The sequence below is a fragment of the Siniperca chuatsi genome, linkage group LG14 (genome assembly GCF_020085105.1).
Source record: "Siniperca chuatsi isolate FFG_IHB_CAS linkage group LG14, ASM2008510v1, whole genome shotgun sequence".
NCBI lineage: Eukaryota > Metazoa > Chordata > Actinopteri > Centrarchiformes > Sinipercidae > Siniperca > Siniperca chuatsi.
The window spans coordinates 9,829,832-9,850,897 of NC_058055.1; the positions used below are offsets into that span (position 1 = coordinate 9,829,832).

The 21,066-nt window shown below is 40.0% G+C and overlaps 1 protein-coding gene across 3 annotated transcripts; it reads right to left on the minus strand.

Annotated features, from left to right (window-relative positions):
- Positions 1–3,884: 3,884 nt before the first annotated feature.
- Positions 3,885–20,809, minus strand: tbc1d8b (TBC1 domain family member 8B). Of its 3 annotated transcripts, XM_044222790.1 has the most exons (21): positions 20,512–20,809; positions 18,407–18,517; positions 17,947–18,065; positions 17,416–17,641; positions 16,646–16,886; positions 14,981–15,188; positions 14,675–14,842; positions 14,392–14,553; positions 14,000–14,150; positions 13,590–13,804; positions 12,924–13,041; positions 12,522–12,807; positions 12,298–12,427; positions 12,118–12,216; positions 11,967–12,035; positions 11,613–11,853; positions 11,459–11,524; positions 8,230–8,322; positions 8,009–8,056; positions 7,809–7,906; positions 3,885–7,644 (listed from the first exon to the last, which is right to left on the minus strand). In XM_044222790.1, the coding sequence occupies exons 1-21, from the start codon at positions 20,636–20,638 to the stop codon at positions 7,213–7,215; spliced, it is 3,408 nt and encodes a 1,135-aa protein (XP_044078725.1). In that variant the 5' UTR covers positions 20,639–20,809; the 3' UTR covers positions 3,885–7,212. The 3 variants fall into 3 exon arrangements, with proteins under 3 accessions (XP_044078725.1, XP_044078726.1, XP_044078727.1); XM_044222791.1 differs by lacking the exon at positions 8,230–8,322 and having other exon boundaries at positions 20,512–20,808; XM_044222792.1 differs by lacking the exons at positions 3,885–7,644; positions 7,809–7,906; positions 8,009–8,056; positions 8,230–8,322 and adding an exon at positions 8,329–9,738.
- Between the last annotated feature and the right edge of the window lie 257 nt (positions 20,810–21,066).

Below are 21,066 nucleotides of genomic sequence, written 5' to 3' on the forward strand. Positions count from 1 at the left end.
TTCTCCCAGTTAAACTTTCATTTATGCCAATTTAAGCTGCTAAACTTCATAATTTGACAGATGAAGAAGACTACTGCTGTTAATTCAATGTGTCAGATACATATTTAAGTAAATAAAAGTATTAGATTGGTTATCTGCAGATACTAAATATTAAAGGATGGGGACCAAAAAAAGGTTCAGTTCCTTAAAGGCAGAAAAGTCCCAATCTGAAACCTGATCGGTCGACAACAGCCTCCTGCTTTTACGTCTGTTTAAATGCTATACTCTCACCTGATTGGATGGGAGTTGGTGACCGTTGTGTGAGGGAGCCAATCAACAACAAGTCTTGTATTGAATGGATCAGTTTTTTAACGGTAGAACAGGTTATTTTTTAATCATTCATATCAAATAAAGCTGCTCAAAGAACATCAAAATTCAATGATGTTACATTGTAATAAATAGAGGGTTTGTATCTGATACAAACAACAGTACAGTAAGCATATTCTGTGATGATTTGTGTAACCGTGTTGTGTTGGGCTGTTGTTCTATTGCTGCTTTGATACGATTTGCCCAGTGTATCAATGCAGGCCTGCTATTTTCTGCATGAAGTTGCCACCTTAACTGCTTGGTTTCCACCAGCTGCGGCAAACACGCACAGACTTAAGTGCGGTGTGGATGGACCCATTTCCAAAGCACATACCATCATACACTGGTGAGAGCTATGCTTCAAAGACTTTCTCACTGCCGCTATAAATAGCTCTCATGCACACTTGTAGGAGCATTGTGGGTGAAATGGGGGTGGGGGCCAAAAACGTTTCTTCTCCTGATTAATAACATAATGACAATAACGAGTTGTTGCCAATAATTTAGCCCAAATTAAGACAGAGAGGCTTGTTGTGCATCAAATCATGAAGCAGCACTGGAGGGTTGAGACACAGTCATCAAACAACACAACATATAACGATAATGAAGCGTATCATCTGTTTGTGTATCAACTGCAATAGTTTCATTCATTCAGTCAAATACAGGAAACACTCGTTGGCTGTGAGTGATGAGGCTTGTCTTTATTTCTATATATACAGTATATATTTTATATTTTACAAGTTTAGCTGAGAAGTTTTAAATTTAAAAGCGCCAGCAGCATTTTGAAGTTATAATACTTTTTTTACTATCATATAGGGTTAACCAAGGCCAGTGGCATGTATGATCACAGATCAACCCTGATGCGAAATAGTGTTAGTCCGGTCAGGTAGAACAGTTCGTCTGTGAGAACTTAGGAGAAATGCTTTAGGTCTCCACTGGCTTTCAGTAAAGTTATGAACCAAGCACTCTCAAACATACAGAGCAGCCTGATCTCTCTTGACAGGACAAGGCTGAAAACTGAACAGGTGACAGGGGTTAAGGTTATGAACTCCGGGTACAACCATATGCAACCAAATCTCTGAGCCAGAATAGTATGAGTGATATGCAAAGACCATCCGTCACCGAGTCACACTGCTGCTCGTAAATCAGACAGACAAGAGTGCACGCTTTAGGACGAGGAGACATTTCACTGTTGATGATGATTTATTGCGGGCCTATACGTATGGTCTCCTGTTTTTGTCGTCCCATAAAGAGCCTATATCTGTTGCTGCTGTGTCCATTATAAAGCCTGCTTTTCAGGTCAAAATATCACCCACTAATGGCAAAGAGTGACCTGTAGAATAACAAACAAGATTTGTGCATCTCTTTCCCCAAGACATTAAAACTTGGCCTCTAGTAGATGGTGGCACCATAATTCATTTTGTTCTGCCTACATGCTCTACACATCATTTGCAGTGGACTTGCAAAAAACAGAATTTCTGTTTTTTTTAAAGTTGATTTCTAATGCATTTACATCCTGCTCCAATATACAGGAAAAAGCAAAGTGAGCGAGTAATATCAGTGTAGTTTAGTGTATATTGGCCTTTTGTCACCAAGCACAATACCTGTGGGTGACAGATAACAATGACAGTAAGCATTTATTGAGTCATAGCTGCCTCATTCTCCTTTTTATCAGATTGTAATTTATATTTTTATCATAACAATGTGACAATGTGAAACAGGTCGCTTGCAGTGATGAACCTACAGAGAATTATCAGTTGAATCTCCACTGGGCTTTATGGAGCTTTACAGTGAGTTTCGGCTCGTTTGCTGAATGGAAAACATTACTGTTTTGGTTCACTCTCACCGCTCTTATAGCGTTGTTTTCAGCCGCAGCAGGCAGCTGTTTTCAGAGAAAAATCTCTAAAAACCTACTGTACACTACCTGCTCAGCACCAAACGGCAGACAGACACAGTTAGTGACTAGCTTGGCGAACAAAGTGGAACATTTAGCAGCTACAGAGTCAGATATTTCCCTCAGGAGTTGGTGGAGACCAAAAACTACGGAGCCCCCTAAAGGTCATGGCAAGAATTTTTTGAGGACTACTTTTGCGTTCCCTCACAATAAATTTCGCGTTACCTTGCAATACTTGTCTTCTTCCGTTCCTTCTGAGCCATGTGTCTATTTGTAATGGAAGGTAGTGTGGAGATTCTCAAGTTAATGCATTTGGCGTTGTTTATGGACACCTCACCTTATATGATGTCCACTGCAAAGAAGTTTTAAATAGAACATTATCAAACTTCTGGGTGGGAGCTGTATGTATAAGGAACATCAATTACTGCACCACACTTCTAGCAACAGGCCTTCGACCAAACCCGATTTCAACATTGAAGGTTACTTTAATTTGCTTTGTGCAAAGAACAGAGGACCCTGCGCAAAAACGCAAAAAGCTTTCCAGCTTGCGTTGGTCTGCATTCCTGATGTATCTCTGCAGGTGGTTCAATGCTGTCTGCTCTTTCTGCGACAGAACCAGACTCTATGCAGCATTTCAGTCACCTTCTTGTTTATTGCTTTTTTGACTCATACAAATACAGCACATTAGCTTTATGAGGTAGATTCAACTGCACATCTGTAATTCCACCTCTGGAGATGTCTGCTATTCCTCAGTGAAACCCCTCTGGGGTCCAGTACAGTACAGAGCACAGAAACTGTTCACGAATGAAACCGACAGCGTCCTGCAGATTCCCGAACTGCTTTCTTCTGGAGAGACCTCTTGATCTAAGAATTTGTTTAATTTCACTAATTACATAACCATGCGTGCCTGTTGAGCAGTAGTACTGTCTCTATCAGCATACTTAATGCCCAGTACTGTTGCGTTGCGCTGGGAGCAGCTGAACAGAAACAGACACATGGCTCTGAAGGAATGGAAGAACAAAAATATTACGAGGTAACGCAAAACATATTGCGAGAGAATGCAAAAAATAGTCCTAAAAAAAAAATTCTCGCCGTGACCTTAAGAGGGCTCCGTAAGAAACAGAGCTAAAAGAGAGTGGAAATTGGACTTACATTCACAACGTGGCCAGAAACAAGACTCCAAATAAAATGTAATGTTGCTGTAAAACTGCTGGCTGTGTAAATAAGCAACTGTTTGCTAGCAAACCTTATCTTAAAAGGTTGTAAAAAACATTGTGTTCAGAACTTGTTTCCGCTGCCCCCGAGTGGCCAAAGAAATCAGTAATTGCAGGTTTAACGTCCCTAGTACTGAACATACATAATTGTAACGATTGAGCATAACATATTACAGCATGAAGATGGACATGTTACTGATTTCTTAATACAGGTATACATATCTGTAACTGGATAGAATCTATTTCAGATATTGTAAAATAAAAATATTTCTCGCTACATTTCACACACTTCAACTGTTGGACAGATTATGAGATGGCTAAAGGCCCCTCAACTGTCCTTTCTTTGTTGTGAGGGCTTAAAAATTATGTTTTTTCAAAAGGAATTTTGACTTAGCCCTTTGATACTCAAACAAGAAAAGTTACAACAATGACAGTTTGGTTATCCATCCATGACTATATTTATTATACAATAAAATCCTACATAATTATTCCTATATGATAAGCTGGTTCAGATGCATATAGACAAATATAAACATGACAGATGACCCAGAACAGAAGACAGAAGCTTAAGACCCTTAAAATACAAATAAACAAGTACCAGTTAACTTGTCATGAGTCACATTTCAATTCATGTTGGTGTGAGTAGATCTAAGGTGCTTCAGGTGACACTCAGAATGACCCAAACCTTGTTATTCATAGAATTGTCACTCTTTATTCTGGTACCTGTGCATGGAGATAAAAAAAATAAATCTTAATCAAGCAGGTAAACTGAAATATCTGTGCTTCACAGAAAACAACCAAGGACTTGGTAAACATATACTAATGCAGGAGCTGGAGCATTATGCATGCCTACTGTATACACTCAGTTAATGGCAAAACTGACAGCGTGCCAGGGGGATGAAGATTTCCAACCCTCTGATTTTCCTTCTTCTGTTCCTATAAAGTCATCTCCTTTCATTTATTTCCCCACCAAGAGGAAATCCCAAACTCTTTTGGGCTAAAATCATCTTAAATGCCATTTTCCAAAAGCTATGCCTTAAGAAATACAGTTAGGAAATTACTGAGCATCAGAAGGTTTGTTTTGTCTTAATTGTTCTACATTTTGTCCACACAGACCAACAAGAGAATTCTTGAAAACAAACTTGTTTATATATATATATATATATATATATATATATATATATATATATATATATATATGATTTCTAATCTTTAAGATATTATCAAATAATCAGAAATAGATTAAGCATGCAATAAACTGAAATGAAAAACTCAGAACCCTTGCACATTATTTGATGTAATTTGCATTTTATAATAATTTCTTGAAGTTCGGAGATGTTAAAAATGCAGCATGAAATTGCAGGGGAACAGTCGTGCTGAAATAGTCAGACCATGGTCAGATGTGATTGTTTTAAATAATGCAAATAGAGTTGCTGTTTTGAAAGGCTGCAACATGATCAGCTGCTCAGCTCCTGAAGCCCCAGGCTGAGCTCTCCTGTTGAAACTCTGCCACCTCAGTACTGTTTCATTATGGCTTTAAGTACTGAAGTCAGTCATGGAGCTTTGGATTTAAGGAGTGACAACATGTCGAAGGTGAATGGGGTGTATTTTGATATTTATTTTACATTAGTCATGTAAACAGATTTGTCTCTTCTTCTTTTTTTTGTTCCAATGAGTAATGGATGTGTGCAAAATGCTTACTTTCAATGAGTATATACAACTCACTTCAACAATATATGTCAATTAACCCGATAATTACACAATGAAATACATTTCAGATTGGTCCTAAAATCTGAAGTGAAAATTAAGGACTTACTTAAGAAAATAACAACAAAACGTTCCTAGCAAATGGCAAAACAATAAAAAATATAGAAAACAGAGAATTTCACTTGCGCTTAAGGAGCTTCTAAAACACTTTCTCCCTAAACAAGCAGAGATAAAGCCCTATAAATTTGTGAATTTGGCCCCTGGAGATGACAAGCTGCAGCTGAAGCGGTCGTGACCTTTTGGAATACAAAGCCTTTGAGATCTGGCAGAGATACAGGCATATCTACAACTTGTGAATCTCAAACAACTGTGCAAATGATTCCCTGAAGATAGAGAAAAAAACAAAGAAAGAAAGCAGAAAATGCACAAACAAAAAGAAAACAACTGAAATACTGTAAATCAAATCTGGCTTTCTGCAGCGAGCAGTAATAGTTGCTGTTCATTGGAGGCTAGCACAAAGTGGCAAGTCCTGTAACTATGCTACACATGCTCTATATTTTTGTTACAGACATTTGTACGCTATATATAACTCAGTCATATACTTTACATGTACCAGGTCAAAAAAATATCCGTTTTCTCCCTTTTATTTTACACAAATTGCACCCTGAGATTTGAAACTAAATGTCCTTCAAAAGGTTTAAGTTGTGTCCACAACAGTCCACTAACTCATATCTTACATTGTCAATACAAGCCTCATAAATACAATAATCAAACGACTATTGAACTGACCTTTATGTACAAAATGCTGCACTTATACTAGAGCATAACATCCTACATATACAGTAAGACAGACATAAGCAAACAGTACATCAACCGATCGCACTGTGAAGATCACACGCAGCTTATTTTCAGAAGCGGACGCAGGAGACTTCATTACAGCAGCACTGTGGAATCAAACTACTTTACCTTTACAAATCATAGTTTCCAGTATGACACACTTAAAGTCATGCTATAATATTGTTACTGCGTGTGCTGCTGTTGGAGGAACAAGACAGATGAGTGCTCAATGGCAGTACGGCATCCTCATATTATTGCAAATGTATGGTACCATAACTGAATCTTCTCTGCTCTTAATAAAATGTATCTGACATCCTCATTCAGATAATCTCTGAAATCAATGTATGGCTTCCAGGGACAACATTACTGCTTGTCCTTACTCACTGTACTATTTTTTATTCTGTGCTCGTTCAACTGAAAAGCTGGTGTATTTCACAATAAGTTGATGTTTACAGAATAACACTAATATTGCCCAAGAACAGGAGACATTGAAGTCACAGGACACATTAGCATTTAGTGTTTCACTACAGCAGTGACTAGTAATCTGAAAGAGAAAACATATCAAGATATCCAGAAGGAGAATCTTCCTGTGGACTCTTGTCTATGTCATTTGTTATGGAGTTGTACCTCAGCATGACATCAGCGACAGAGGGAAGGACAAACTCTTCTGTCATGTTTCTGAATACAGGGGACAGTATTGAATGTCCCTTATACAATACAAAACTATACTGTATGTGCTCAATGGCATATAGGGGGAAAATATTTTAACTAAATTTAAAAAGCAAAGAATCTGAGGCTACATGAGAGAATGAATGTCATCACCAAGGTTGAAAATGCATAATCAGATTTGAGGAACAATAGCCTACATATGTTATGATGAGGTGTTGGTCAGTAGACTGTTACAACAGTGTTTACAATGTCTTAAAGATGTTGTGCCTTATTTGTTTCATCAGCCATCGTTGCTGATCATCATCTGCCTGAACTTCCAAGCCACCACACACACACACACACACACACACACACACACACACACACACACACAAACACTTTGCACCCCAGATTTTAAAATCTGATTTCTCCTCTTCTTTTAAGATACCACTTTAACAGTAATCTTACTGTCTGCCTCGCCAAAACCCACTGCCCTATATGAGTGGAGAAAGGAAATTCATGGTGACTTGTGGGTTTGAATCAAAAGTATCAATTCAATTATGTATCCTTTCACTTATTTGCCTTTAGCTTCAGCTGGGCAACCTTAGCTTGTCCCAGTTTAGCCTGAACGTCGACAGGCCTTTCAAAGAAGCTGACTATGGCCGGCTCGTTGAGCAGAGAAGCCAGGACCTGCTCAAACGAAAATGACCACTCCATCTCTGAGAGGTCGAGCCCTGCATTCTGAATGTGGTGGGAGCCGGAGGTGTCAGAGCTCTCTGGGGTGGTAGAAGGTTCTTCGGTTGAAGACTCCTCCTCCGCATCAGCAGCAGCAGTAGCAGCAGCAGTGTTGGCAGGGTTTGTGGACTCCTGCAGCCTCCGTCCCACCTCTTCCATCCTCAGGAGGAGGCTGGTCACATGGGCCACAGCTCGGTACAGAGACTCCTCTTCTGGATCACCATGAAAAATGTTGTAAAGGGTCTTGGAGAACTGGATAAACTGAGCCTGAGACAGAAAACAAAAGAATAAGCAGTGTTGTAACTTCATCAGATAATTTGGCATATTACATAGGTTGTTTTATTGTGATAATGTGAAGTTAAATCTTTTCTTTGCAACTTCATGAAGAAAATGGTCTCTTCAGTCAATAAATGCAACATAGATTGAATTACCTGATTAATTCGGGGTAGGTCCCTGATGGTTTCCTCTTTCTTAAGTATTTCATTTTGCCATTGTTTCAGGTAGGCCTGCAGATCCACCTTTCCTCTTCCTGTCAATTTCACACACAAAGTCTTCACTATCACACAAAACTAAGATTTCTACAGTTTTTAGTTTTAGCCATGGTGTGTGATAAATTTGGGTGAAATACTACCTCTTTCAGGGCTTTTCCTTATCACACCATCTTCAGGAAGATCAAATGCTGAAATATATAAGCAGCATGTGAACAAACTGTATAGAGAAATGCTTCAACAACCATCAATGCATTCAAAGAAATCAGGCAAGCACTAAGACAGAATTATGACAGAATTCAGGAGGAAAGGGTAAAAGTGCAATTTGAGTTTTAAAAGAAAAAGAAACAGTAAAAAGGCTAACCAGCGAGTCTACTCAAGTGAGAAGAGTCTTCAGTCACTGGAATAAAGTGCTGGATTCTTTGTTCCTTTAAGTGCAAAGGACTACCTGTAAAAGCTAGAAGATACGGACTGTGAGTGCACTGAGAGGAAAGATGAAGAGACAGAGGTGACAGAGGATCCACATAGATGGAATTTGTTAAAGGATTTAATGAAAGAAAACACAGATGTCCATATACACTGAGTCATCAGTTTACTAGATACAGTCTAATGTATCTAGTTTAACAATCTAACAATCATGCAATAGATTGCATCTTTGTGAAGCTTATAATGTGAAGTTTTTCAAAGATTCAACTCTAAGGTCATGTTGAAGTCGTTCCAAACGTCTTTGCTATGAAATTTGTTGCTGATATTCAGGATCCAAACAGAATGATCCTTAATGATTGGGGTGGCCTTTATTCAATTGCCAGACTCAGGCTAAAAACCTGAAATTCTGACCTTACAACTGTTAATAATTAATGCAATGCTAATGTTAAAATTTTAGCACTCCTATCTGTAATGTTCTCAGAATAGGAAGAACCCTCAGTATGTTCATCCAACATTTCATACTGTGCAGAACACTGCAGCCTTTAGCAGAGCTGTAGCTATACGTTAAAAAGGTACAACAAGACATTTTGTACACAACCAATCACAACACAGATGTCACTGTGTAGTTCCTCCCCTCTGATTGAAGCTGGTAAGTATATATATAATACAGCTGCTGTAGTGTGTTTGGACTGAAAAATCTGCAGACTCTCAGCTCTAAAGCACATGAATTAATTTCCTTGATCAATGGAGCAATTGGCCCAGTTCCAATGTCAGACTTTGATGTGGGCTCCCACTCAGTCCATGAGGGCTCAGGGCTGTCCCGCTGTGAAATCGGCAAGTGTTTGTGGTCTCTGTGGTTTACTTTTCAGCTCTCTCTGCACACTTTCCATAAGGCCACAACTCTGCAGATTTTGCTTGAGGGGAAAACCCCACAATGCATAGTGTTATGACATCAAACAGTGGAATTTCGTATCTTTTTTGCGGACGCTAAACCTGCACAAATAAGACAAAAAGAAACCATGTAATTCTCCGGCAAAAGCACCGGCAAAGGGTAAAATGCACCCCTAACTGCGCAAATAGCGACTTGGTGCACCGGTGCTATTTGAATATATTTAAATTAGCTAATATGCATACATTTGGCGCAAAATTGTTCTTGTCCCTTTCTGAAACTGTAAAACAACATAAAACTTCATAAAACAGCTCTCTATGTGCCCAGAGGCATGAGGGAGAGTAGACAGTTAAAGCACTTCAAATAACAATCACTCTATACAGAGTAAGTCATAGAAAAACAAGACATCCCGCACATAGAAACGAATGAAAGAGCAGGGGGAGTTAAAAGATGATTTGAATAGTTATAATTATAACTAGACCTACAAGCAGGTATTGACAGGGTCCAAGCATCTGGTGCAAGTCGCAACATGGCCCACGGAGAAAATGCAAGTCAGACCTGCAGTACCAAGAGCGTGATGGAAATCGCAGGTGGAGATCAACACAGAAATTGGAAAATATTCAGTTCAGAAACAGGAGTTTGGAAAATAATTTTAGTATATTTAATATTTCATGATTTTGCAACAAAAGCGCCACCTAGTGGCCAATTGGCACCACTGAGCCTTGGTGGGATATGGGAAAGTACTGGCCCAAGTTTTGTGTTATTTGGACAATCCTATGTGGAGATATGACATCACTTCCTGTTTTACTGCAACCTATAGGATGTTGTTCCTTTTTAACTTACGCATTTTTTGGGAGTGTCATATTTCTTTTAATAACTTTTGATCATGAGGGTCCATAGATTCCACGTGCAAAATTTAGTAGCAAAATTTAGCAGATAGGACTCACGACCTAGGAGGTCTGCAATTTTATTACTTAATTTTATTATTTAATATCACAAAATGCAGCTCAATTCAGGGAACGTGTGCATGTAAGGTTTCTGAATGTGCGAAAACGCATTTACCTTGATTATAACGCCACCTGCTGGTTGACAAGTGTCACTTTTGGTGTCTGAGGTGTGTGCGGGGGTCTATACCACCCCTGTGAATTACACTTGCATAACTCTTACGGTGTCGGCTGCAGTACCACTTTTACCAACAGAAAACATAAAAATAAAAATCTGAACAATTTCAATTGGGTTGTTTGTCTGATGAAGGCAGTCATGGGGACATCAAATATGCTGATTTGTCCAAGTGCATAGAAATATCACTGTCCAGGTAAAATTATATCACAAAAGTGCGTGCCCACTTATCAGACAGCGTTTGGAGGCCTCACACCCTCCTGCCCTCAGACACTTACAGTGATGTCATAGATGATGTTGATTAAAGTCTGTGGGGGTTCAGTACTTAGAGCTTAGGGGGAACATTGGAACTGGGCCTCTACCATCTTGTTTGGACTGTGGCATTAGGATGAGACCTGTCCTTGGTGCTGTAATGTGAACTCTCCATGAGACATAAAACAAGCTTTGCTACTTAATGTTCAAAGCCTGGCAGATCACAAACGGTGACTCAGTACTCTTCTGCTGCTAAGCTGTCAGTTGTAATTTGAGCAGTTCATCCTCATCACAGATCCTCTTTGTACAGAAACTAGCCAACTGCAAAATGCCCTTACAGCTCCTTACACCCATCGTTGCCATGGCAAAGTTCTTTCACCCAATATAGACCATTCTTACCCCTGCCTTCAAGCATGCACTGCCACATCATGCAGACGAGAGTCACACATTCAAGGACAGTTTCTTCCCCCAGGCAATGTGCTCACTCAACTAATGCGGAGTTATGGACTGGATTATTGAAATGACAACTCATATCAAGCCCTGTAGACCACAGACTGATGTAACGCTATCTGACCTTGTGTTTTAGTTTAGGCTGCTTCTCTGTGTCTGCTGCTGTTGTGTTATTGCTGTCACGCAACAGTAGAATCTGGAGACCGTAAAGGATCCAGTCTGAAAACATTTGCTGCACTTGAACTTTGAACCTGCGGTACGTGATCACTGTAGATATGTTGTGAGAGAAATGCGTCAGAGGTTGAAGCTGAAGATACACCTACACAAATCTATGTTGTAGTTTACAAGAGACAGGCATATGTGACTGAGACAACACAATGGGTTAGGGGTTACAGTTGTCACGTGCAAAATTATGTCATTTCAATTTGCTGCTGTTTATCACTTGTTCATCACTCACCTGGTGGCAGGTGCAGCTTGAAGAGGAATTTCAGCTTATTTGTGAAAGATCCACTGTACAAAGTATCTGCGAGAGAAGCAATTTGAAATTATGGCAGTGTGGACACTGAGGTAAACTGCTGCATTACTGGAGAGCAGAGAACGAGTGAAGTTACCAAGGGTGCTGCAGAACTCTTTAAAGTTGACAAGGCCGTCCTGGTTCTCGTCTATCAGGCGGAAGATCCAGAGGGAGAGGGTGCTCTTGGTGGTGCAGAAAGACCAGGGTTCCAGCAGGGAGAAGAGCACGCTGAACTGTTGGAAACCCAACTGGTACTGTTCCAAATAGGCCAGGCTGGGGTCATGATGGAGCAGAGCTGGACTCTTCATTGTCCAGTAACAGCTGAGGAAATGCTGCCTCTAAAAATAGGAAACAAAGAAAAACATGTCTTATCTATTTCTCTTTTTTTTAATTATGACTTGATATTTTTGTATGATGACACTGAAGATACTGTATCATGCCTCTGACCCACTTTGAACAAGTTATAAAGCTCATCAAGGTGTGAGGCACTGAATCGGACTTCTTGGGACACCACCCGAATCTGAAAATAGATTTGAACTAATCCTTAATACCACAGTAACAATGCAATTACACTAACTACTGAAAACTCAACGGCCACTTACAACATTTTGTTTGGTTGTATCCTCCAGTGTCTGGATCACATGCAGTTTGTTTCTTTTCCGTGAACTCTCGACATCCTCTGAACGGATATTCCCATATTTCTAAAACGAAGCACAATTATTTAAATCAACCACAACACCAACATCACTGAATAAAACTGACACGGAAAAATCTTGCAGTACCTCGTAGGCCTCTCGGATCAGTTCGCTGATATCCACGTTGAAGTGGGACGCTTTATCGTTATTGCCCACTGAAGCTTGCTGCACAGTTGGAGGCAATGGACTGTCTTTGTTTGTCACACTGTCAAAGAATCTGAAATAACACCACCAGAGAAAGAGAGACAATAATTTACACAGTAATAATGTTTAAAATACATCAGTCCTGCTTTGTTTGTATTCACACAGACTTGTTGAGGATGGTGACGGCCTCCGCGTCGTCGTGGCAGCTGATCAGAGCCTCCATGTTGTAATCCAGCACTGCCAAGCCGAGCTGCAGAATGGCTTTAATGCCGTCGTAGAAAAAACAGTCCACCACGTTCACAGCACTCTCTATGGGCAGGACGCTGATGAAGAGAGTGAGAAACCAGGACAAGGACACGGACGAGAAGAAACTCAGGTCTGTCATGTGCTCCACCAGCTGCGGGAGGTTTTCTCGAATCAGATCCTCGAACACCGCCTGGTCAACCAAAGCGCCTGAAGAAAGATCGGCAACATTTCAGAGTGCGACTTCCTGAAATCATTAACATTCTATGTCCCAAAATGACCAGCAGAAACAGTATGAGAATGGTATCCTTTGCTTCCCCTCTCACCAATAATTCGGCGGTTAAAGTAATCCGGCAACATCCTCTCACAGACGGCAACTAAGAGCCAGAAAGCCTCCTCTTCTTTCGCGTAGAGCAGGAGAACTGAGGTGAGAATGTTCATGGCCTGAACAGGAAAAAAGGACACTTTTAAAAAACAGACTCCTTCAGTTGTAAGTATACGGTTAAATGCAGAGAAGAGGCCAGTATACAGGTGTCTGTGTCAACAAGGTGCATTTTTCAGAGCATCACAGCCTTTATAAAAAAAATTTCAATGCTTTTAGATTTTCTGAGCTCCAGAAGATTTTTTGCAAAGTACTTGGCCTTTTTTTATAAATCCCCTCTGCTTTTCAGAGTTGCTGCACTCCTCCAATAACAGTAAAGGAGACATGGGTTTAAAACTGTAAGGGTTGTTGAAGTCTGTACCAATACCATCACCTCACCTGTCAGCCAAAACAACTGGATAATCTCACATAAATTACTAGAGAATCAAACTAGCTGCTTTTCATATTAATCATATATTTTTCTGTGATAAACTTCTGGCTGCATACAGTAATTGGCTAATGACTGTTCCTGTATTTTACTCAAAGCTTCTAAGAGCTTCTGAGTGTTTGTTGTCAGTGTCCATCAGGGATTCTCTGCCTGTTAAAAACAAGCCTAAAGAAATCAAAGTACCTGGCAGTAGCCGATTTTAGGATTCCTGTATGCATAGGCAGTAAGGACTCTGCGTAGAGCTGAGATTCCTGTGTCACTCTGAAAGGCAGGGTGCTCTGGTAGAGAGCGGTGTAAGTCTCTCTCAATCTCATCTGTAGCCAAAGTGCTTGTGCCCAGAGACTGTTCAACCAGCTCGCTGTAATAGCCGGGGAGAGTGGCCATGTCGTTCACAGCTCCTATAGAGGCAGAACCACAGTCAGTCCAAAAACAGATGCTGCAGAGGTCCCACACCACGTTCCCAAAACCATGTTTTACTTATTTATGTTGAGTGAGCATTTTCAATCATGCAAGGCTTCATTAACAAATCACTGACGCTGCAGATCACTTACTGTACATAACAATGGCGAGAGTAATGTCTGCTGCGTAAATACCTGAGAAAAGCATCCACAGCTCTCCTCTCAAGGCCTCGGGAACACCACGAACAATCAAGTCTCGTGTCTTCCTGTTGAAGAACATACTCGTGCCACGTCCATATTCAGAGAAATGGATGTTCCAAGACTGTTCCTTCATCTTTTCTTTAAGCTGTCAAACACACAGATAGCACACACCACAGTGTTATTGCAAATGCTCTGCTTTGTATTGATGCCCTGAATTGATTAGACACCCACCCGCACACCCCCATCCTGCACAGCATAGGAAGGTTCTGGTGCATTACAATTACATCAAGGTAATCCAGCCAGATTTTGTTAGCAGATGTGGTGGTTTTCCACAAAATGCCGGAGAAAACAGACATTATTTATTTGCCTGAAACGCTGATATTTACCATTTTGGGGTCAAGGTTTTCAACATCCTGGGGGTGGAAAACAGTCATGAGAGCCTCAGTGCTTACAGCCTTGCTGCTGTCTTTCTGTCCCACCATCAGTGTTACGTCCTCTGGGTTGTCCTCAAAGTGGTTGATGAGTGACTGGCACTCGCCTCGTATGGCCTTAGTGAAAAATACATTTTATTTTTCAAGGTCAGAAAGCACTGCAAGCTACAAAATGAAGAGCCAACTGTAAGTAAAGAGTGCAATGGCACAAATAAAAACAACAGTTAAAACCGGTTACCTCTGACGAAGCAGAGTGCTGAGGGCTGGCACTAATCCCACACCTGCTACGGATTGTGCTGGCAAGCCGCTGGTAGTCCCGCACCTCAGTGAAACGCAGCGCCCTCTTGCCACGCACACACACCGTTAAAGCTCTGCTGCTGGATTCTGGTTTCTCAACATTAACAACCTGGAAGAAGGCAACGTTGGCAGACCAGTCAGTCACTTTTGAAGTTTTCTATTCATCAGTATGCAGGGCGCTATTTGAGACAGTACGTTATTGGCAGCGTTTTCATCAATCTAGTAATACCGCCTTTGTTTCACTGACCTCTCGCATTGGAATGATGACATGGCATTGGCTTCCATCCTGACTGGCGAAACACAGGTAGTTCTCAGACAGACAGATCTTGCCAAGTGTGTTAAAATGGCTGAAGGGCACCCACAGGAAGCTCTCATGCACCTCTAACAGGTTTTCCTCTCTGGGAAGCCTGAAAAACGTCCGGAACTGCTCACTCTTTGCATGAGCTTCCAGGCCTCTGTGGGGGAAGTAAAGTAGAAAGTAATGTCATGAGCAGAACATCACGTTTAAGTTTTTAAAGAACATCCTTTTAGCAGCCTCACACGCACAGCAGTCTCACAACAACCTCTTTTTTGTGCTTTTTGTCATCTTCCATATCAATCTTTTAGGTACTGTAATATTAGGTTATTTCAGTGCCTAAGGGTGTTTTAGATCATTACAAAGATATATTATTACATATACTGTAGGGCTGGGACAATTCATCGACGAAATCGACGTCAACGATTACGGAAATATGTCGATTTGCATATCGTGCTTCGGCGCGTCACAATGAAGTATGGCTACACCCATTCAAAGCATGGATTCCCCCAGAGAACAAACTGCGGCAGTAAAACCTCGCCCACAATCTCCCCTCGCTCTATCCCCCCATGCGATCTACTGACAGTCGCACATGCTCTGCAGAGAAACACACAGAGAGAGTTGTTGTTTTGTAAAAGCTTGTAAGTGCACCCGTTGGTGCCGATGTCATTCAGTACCACGTGGTTTTGATCGTTTCAATGAGCGACGTCATTAACAACAAGCCTCCTCCACACGCAGCTCAACTGCTGCTGTGAAAACTGAATCGTAGGTGAAAAAAATCCAAAACGTGTGCGTGTGGGGGAAAGAGAACTGAAGGGAAAAGCAAGGTGAGCAGATTAAAGTAGTTTGAGTAAACAATAAAATAAGGTGGTTAATTAAGTGGAATTATATTGGTAACATAAGAAATAACCTACTAGAAATAGAGTAATATATTAATTTATTCTTTCAAATATTATAATATTTTCAATATACAAATATATTTTTTGTTGCAGAATTATGCCCTGCAGTACATGCTTTATTTCTTGTTACATTTGTTTGTTTCTAAGTGAAAATGATTTAATAAAATATTGAAATATTAAATGAGACAAGTTTTTGATATTAATTTTGGGTAAATTAATTATTATATTAATCAAGTAACAAAAAAAATAAGCTTTAGAATAATCGATAAATTAGTCGTTAGATTAATCAACTAATCAAAGAAATAATCGTTAGATTAATCGATAAAAAAATAATCGTTAGGTGCAGCCCTAATATACTGTATATCGTGGTATGGACAGGTAGATTATTTTGTTCAAGGTCAGGTTCTCCATTGTACTGTTGTATCATTATAACTTTAGCATTTAGAATTTAAATTTCTAAATTACAAAGCATGATTCTAGCAGTTCAACATCAAATTAAAAGCTGGAACATGTAGTCAAAATGGTAAACAACTACAGTAAGATGATTTTCAAATACCTGGCACTGGTATTGTCATGTACCTGCCACACCAGGCTGGTTAAAACAAACACAAATGCTATTTGACTCAAGTCAGACTTTATGTTTACTCTGGTTCTTCAAGTTGACAGCCCGCACTAACAGGATCATGTAAAGCCGTGCAGTGTAGCAGTCAGACAGTACCTCTTGGTAATTTGCAGGGGGTCGGAGAGCGCCGGCTCTCTCTGGAAGGCCTCTTTATCAAAAAGGCGCTTGATGGAGTAGTCAGCCAGCTGTTCCATGATAATAAATGTTTCATTAAGGTGCAGCAGCATAGAGAAGTAGTGATCCTCCCCATGAGCCAAGACGTGGATGCTCTCAGTCAGAATAACATTAGAGGTTTTCTCCAGCCTCCAGATCTCATCCCAGGAGATGACAAGCTTCACTGCAGAGTCATCACAACAAATTAAAATGAAATCAGCGATTAAGCCTCACAGCTGCAAGGACAAAGATCTTGAATGAATTTGCAAATGGGTGTTATTATAATTGTGTAATTCTGTTTTCTTTTTTGCCAGCAAAGTCCAATTTCTCATTAATAAAAATATTTGAAATGCATTGCAGTAACAACATACTTTATGGTGCCATTATATAGAACTGCTGATACCAAAAAGTGAAAATGTTCATAGCATCATTGTGAAAATTCTTAAAATGTCACTCAGTGTCATGAAATTCGGTGTTATCCATTATCCACATTGCTTTTAAAGTCTACTATAATGACTTTTTAACAATTATTATTGAAGCTGTCATTACCTACAGCTATTTTCTAATGAAAAAATGCTCAAAGAATATTCCTTTCCGGCTGTAAAAGCCCACTACGGTGGCTTTTAGGAGCTGCCACAGTCTTTGTTACCACCAATCAACATTATCAAGACAAATGGCAGCTCATGTTAATAAATGGCACAGAAATGGCTTACCCTCAGATCCCAGCAGGTATGAATAGAAGCACAGGAAGTTTGAACTGAGGTAGAGCCAGCCCTGGCAGGGCACTTTGCCTTTCCAGTAGCTGCATGAGTAATATGTGACCAGCTTTTCCTCCGGTGGCAGCTCAAACCACTTCTCAAACCTCAAAAGGGCTTCTCGGAACTTCTCAGGGTCGTCCTCCAGCACCAGGGACATCTTCCCTTCCTCAGCGATAAGACCCTAACACATTAAACATCGAGGGTCACTGCAGACCGAGGGTGATAATAGAACAACGCACAACTGCTCCAATCAATGTCTTTATATCAGCAATGGAAAAAAATCTGAAAGGTGTTACTTTGGTGACGAAAACACATTTTATCCGCTAAGTGGCCAGAAAGATGACTCCAAATTACTAGGTTTAACAGGAATTAAGAGGCCATTATCACATTCAGTATTTTATAGTATTAAAATTACAGAGATTATCGCGTTAACATATTAGCTGTGTGGGATGTTCTGAGTCCCCAGTAAAAAAAGGATTTTCTTACTCTGATCTTGCCCTGTACAAAGCTGGTGATGTCTTCGCTGGAGTCAAAAACAGAGAGCGTCCTCATGATGTTCTGCTGCAGCCAATCCCAGTGCTGACCAATCTCCTCTTTGGTGACACCTGACCCAACGTCAAGAGGGGGGTAAAAAAAATTACAAAATCTCATGTAAAATATCATGTTTGGGTTTTTATTTTTATATCTGAAAAAAAATAGTTTTATAGCTAAAAGAGTCTTCGGTGACAGGAGAAACAACATACTTTTTACTGTAAAATCTTTTAACTTGGATTTGGGAACACTGGCTTCATTGTGGGTGTGATTGAATTTCGCTGGACTTCAGTACATTGACAGTGAATGTTTTCATGCAATTTCGACATGTGACTTGCAATATCTTCTAATTTCTAATCATTTGACAGCACTATTGAAATGTTTGTCAGAATGAGATGAAAACACAGTGACATACCGCATGCTATTGACCAATACACTTGTGAGTCTGGTGTGTGGTGTAGAATGCGGTAGGGAGCAACTTTGGATGTGGAGTCCAACACAGTATCCAGAGTTCCCACAAGGAGGCCTGTAACATACATTACATTGATATTTTTAACCAATACTGTTACACATCACCTTCATTTATATATGATATTCAAGAAACTAAGAACAAAAATAACAACCTTTCACTAAAGGCCTAATTTTTTGACCATTGACATGTTTACCTGCTGCTGATAAACAACCATTTGACAGCATCAGAAAATATAAATAACTTAAGCTAACTCCGCTACTGTCTTGTGTTGGTCTGTATATTAAATGACCTTTCAATCAATCTTTTATTTATACTTGGATCGCCAACTGTGCCTTTATACTTGTCTTGACAGTATAAAAATGATAGCCCCCTGAGGTCCATGTCGGAGCTGCACAGCTAAAATGAGCTAAATCTGTTACCTTTACAACTTCTCTCTGGCGTGCCCTCCATGAATAATTAACAAGGTTGCAGTGAAACCATACTCATGCACTGCATCAGCATTATACAGGCCTGCCTGCTGAACATGGATCAGCTCTCTACATGTTCTACTGGTGAGCTGCTAAGTAGTAAAGGATTCAAAAGGATCAAACAGAGCTCACACAATTTATGTTCTCATCAGTGTTGAACAACATCACACAGTAAATGATAGACTTAAACACATAAAAGATATGAGACATAAAAAGCTCTTGTGCTGGAGAGGGCTTCAAGTGCAGCATGCTATGTACAACCAGGTAGTATTTAACCTCCACTATCATTAAACCAGCCAGACAGGACATTTTTGTCTTCAGCTAAAACACCATTCATTATCATTCATTATCTATTAATTACCTCACGGTTGTCACACTGTGGCATGTGGTTAGAAACTGCAGGTTACAATCATTGGTGGTATGACAAGCACTACTTTTATACAGGTGACAATGATTTTCAAAGAGCCAAGTTAGTAAAGCACCATGCAGGTTGTGTCTAAATTGTGTGTAATAATGCATATGGAGCATTGCAACCCAAGAATTCGTGTTTCTTCCCCATGACTTATGGGTTTCTGTCAATATTTATTCACATTTCCATAGCAAGAAAACTGGGAAAGCTGCTCTACAAAACACTGGTTGTAGGGCTGAAATGATCAGTTGATGAATCAACAGAAAATGTATCAACTTTTATAATTAACTAAGTAATTTTACAAGGAAAATGCTAAGCATTCATTTGTTTTAACTGCTCAAACGTGAGGATTTGCTGCCTTTTTCTGCTTTATATTACTGTAAAGAACTTTGGGTTTTGGACTGTTGGTAATAATTGACAGATTAATCAATAATGAAAACAATCATTAGTTGCAACCATAGTCTGTACAAACAATTGTCAGGGTTTTCTCTCCATGCTCAACATATTACATCTCATTTTAGCAAAGTCATGATATAACCAAAATTAGAGTGACAACTCAACTAAGCATCAATGGAGCAGCAGTCCCTGACATTACCTTATAAATTTAAGGGTTTTCTCTTTTATTTCTAGCCTCGCGGGAAAAAGTGGTGCAAATATTCACCAAACAGTTCAGTCAGTTTGCTTTTGTCAGCTGGTAACGTGACCTTAAGTGTAAATCTGACACAACAATGGCTCAAAGTTTTTAGGCCTATATACATCCTGTAACCTAGCCACAGGCGCAGGGCAGTAAAATGTCTAGTGGACAGACAGACTTCCCCATGTAACCTCCTTGACAACTCTATGCCGTAACAAACCAAATAAGCCTGTATACTGACAAATACACTCAAAGAGACCTTCACTCTTGCAGACTGGCGTGTCAACATGAGAAACCAGCTGTTCACTACCTAAACTGACTCAGGTTATTTTGACACTTGGCTTGTACCTGTTGCTATGAGGATATTTTCCTGTAGCTATACAGCAGCACCGCCCTATATATGGCAGACAGCACGTTAGCTATGCAAACGTATGGCGAGTTAACCCGTTAACAGTTTGTTTGTTTTAATGTGGTTTGACGAAGACGCAGAAGCTGTCCCACACATGCGAGGGGGTGATAACATAACCGCTAACGTTACCTGTCAAACCGCCTCCACCTTCTCCGTACCCTCGTCTCCTTTGCAGTACGAAGTACTCATTATCCTTCTCGGTGACCCATAATTTAAACGCGTTTTTCAGCAGAATCTCGTCAGGTTTGAGCCACATGTTTCAAATGTCATGGAGTTATCTATCAAATCCACCTAACATGTCACGGTTATCTGTAACGGAGCCCGACATCAAACCCGTGGACATTTGTTTGTGTCAGAATCCCTCCCTTCCCACGTCGACAAGAAATGCTGCCAGAGTGGCAAGGCATTCTGGGATTGTAGTTTCTGAGGAAAAGGTGGTCCTACGAGATTCAATCTTTGAGACCAGCTATTTCATGAATGAAATGGGGGGGACTGCTGAATAATTGGTTAAATTATTTATATTATATTTGCTCATCTATAATTCATAAGCAAAACATTTTTTTAGAATTTAACATAAATGCAAATACTTTTTTGTGATCACCTTTTTATTGCTTTTTCTACGTCCTTTAAACACACACACTGTAGATGCAGCAAGACGATATATTATAGCCACATACATATGTC

Bases quoted from the DNA above. Each gene is read 5' to 3' on its own strand.
- tbc1d8b (XM_044222790.1), bottom strand. From the start codon at position 20,638: ATGTGGCTCAAACCTGACGAGATTCTGCTGAAAAACGCGTTTAAATTA. The intron at 14,554-14,674 runs GTAACCGGTTTT...TTTTTCACTAAG, and splicing joins AGCACTCTGCTTCGTCAGAG to GCCATACGAGGCGAGTGCCA. The intron at 14,151-14,391 runs GTAAATATCAGC...TGTGTTTGACAG, and splicing joins AAAACCTTGACCCCAAAATG to CTTAAAGAAAAGATGAAGGA.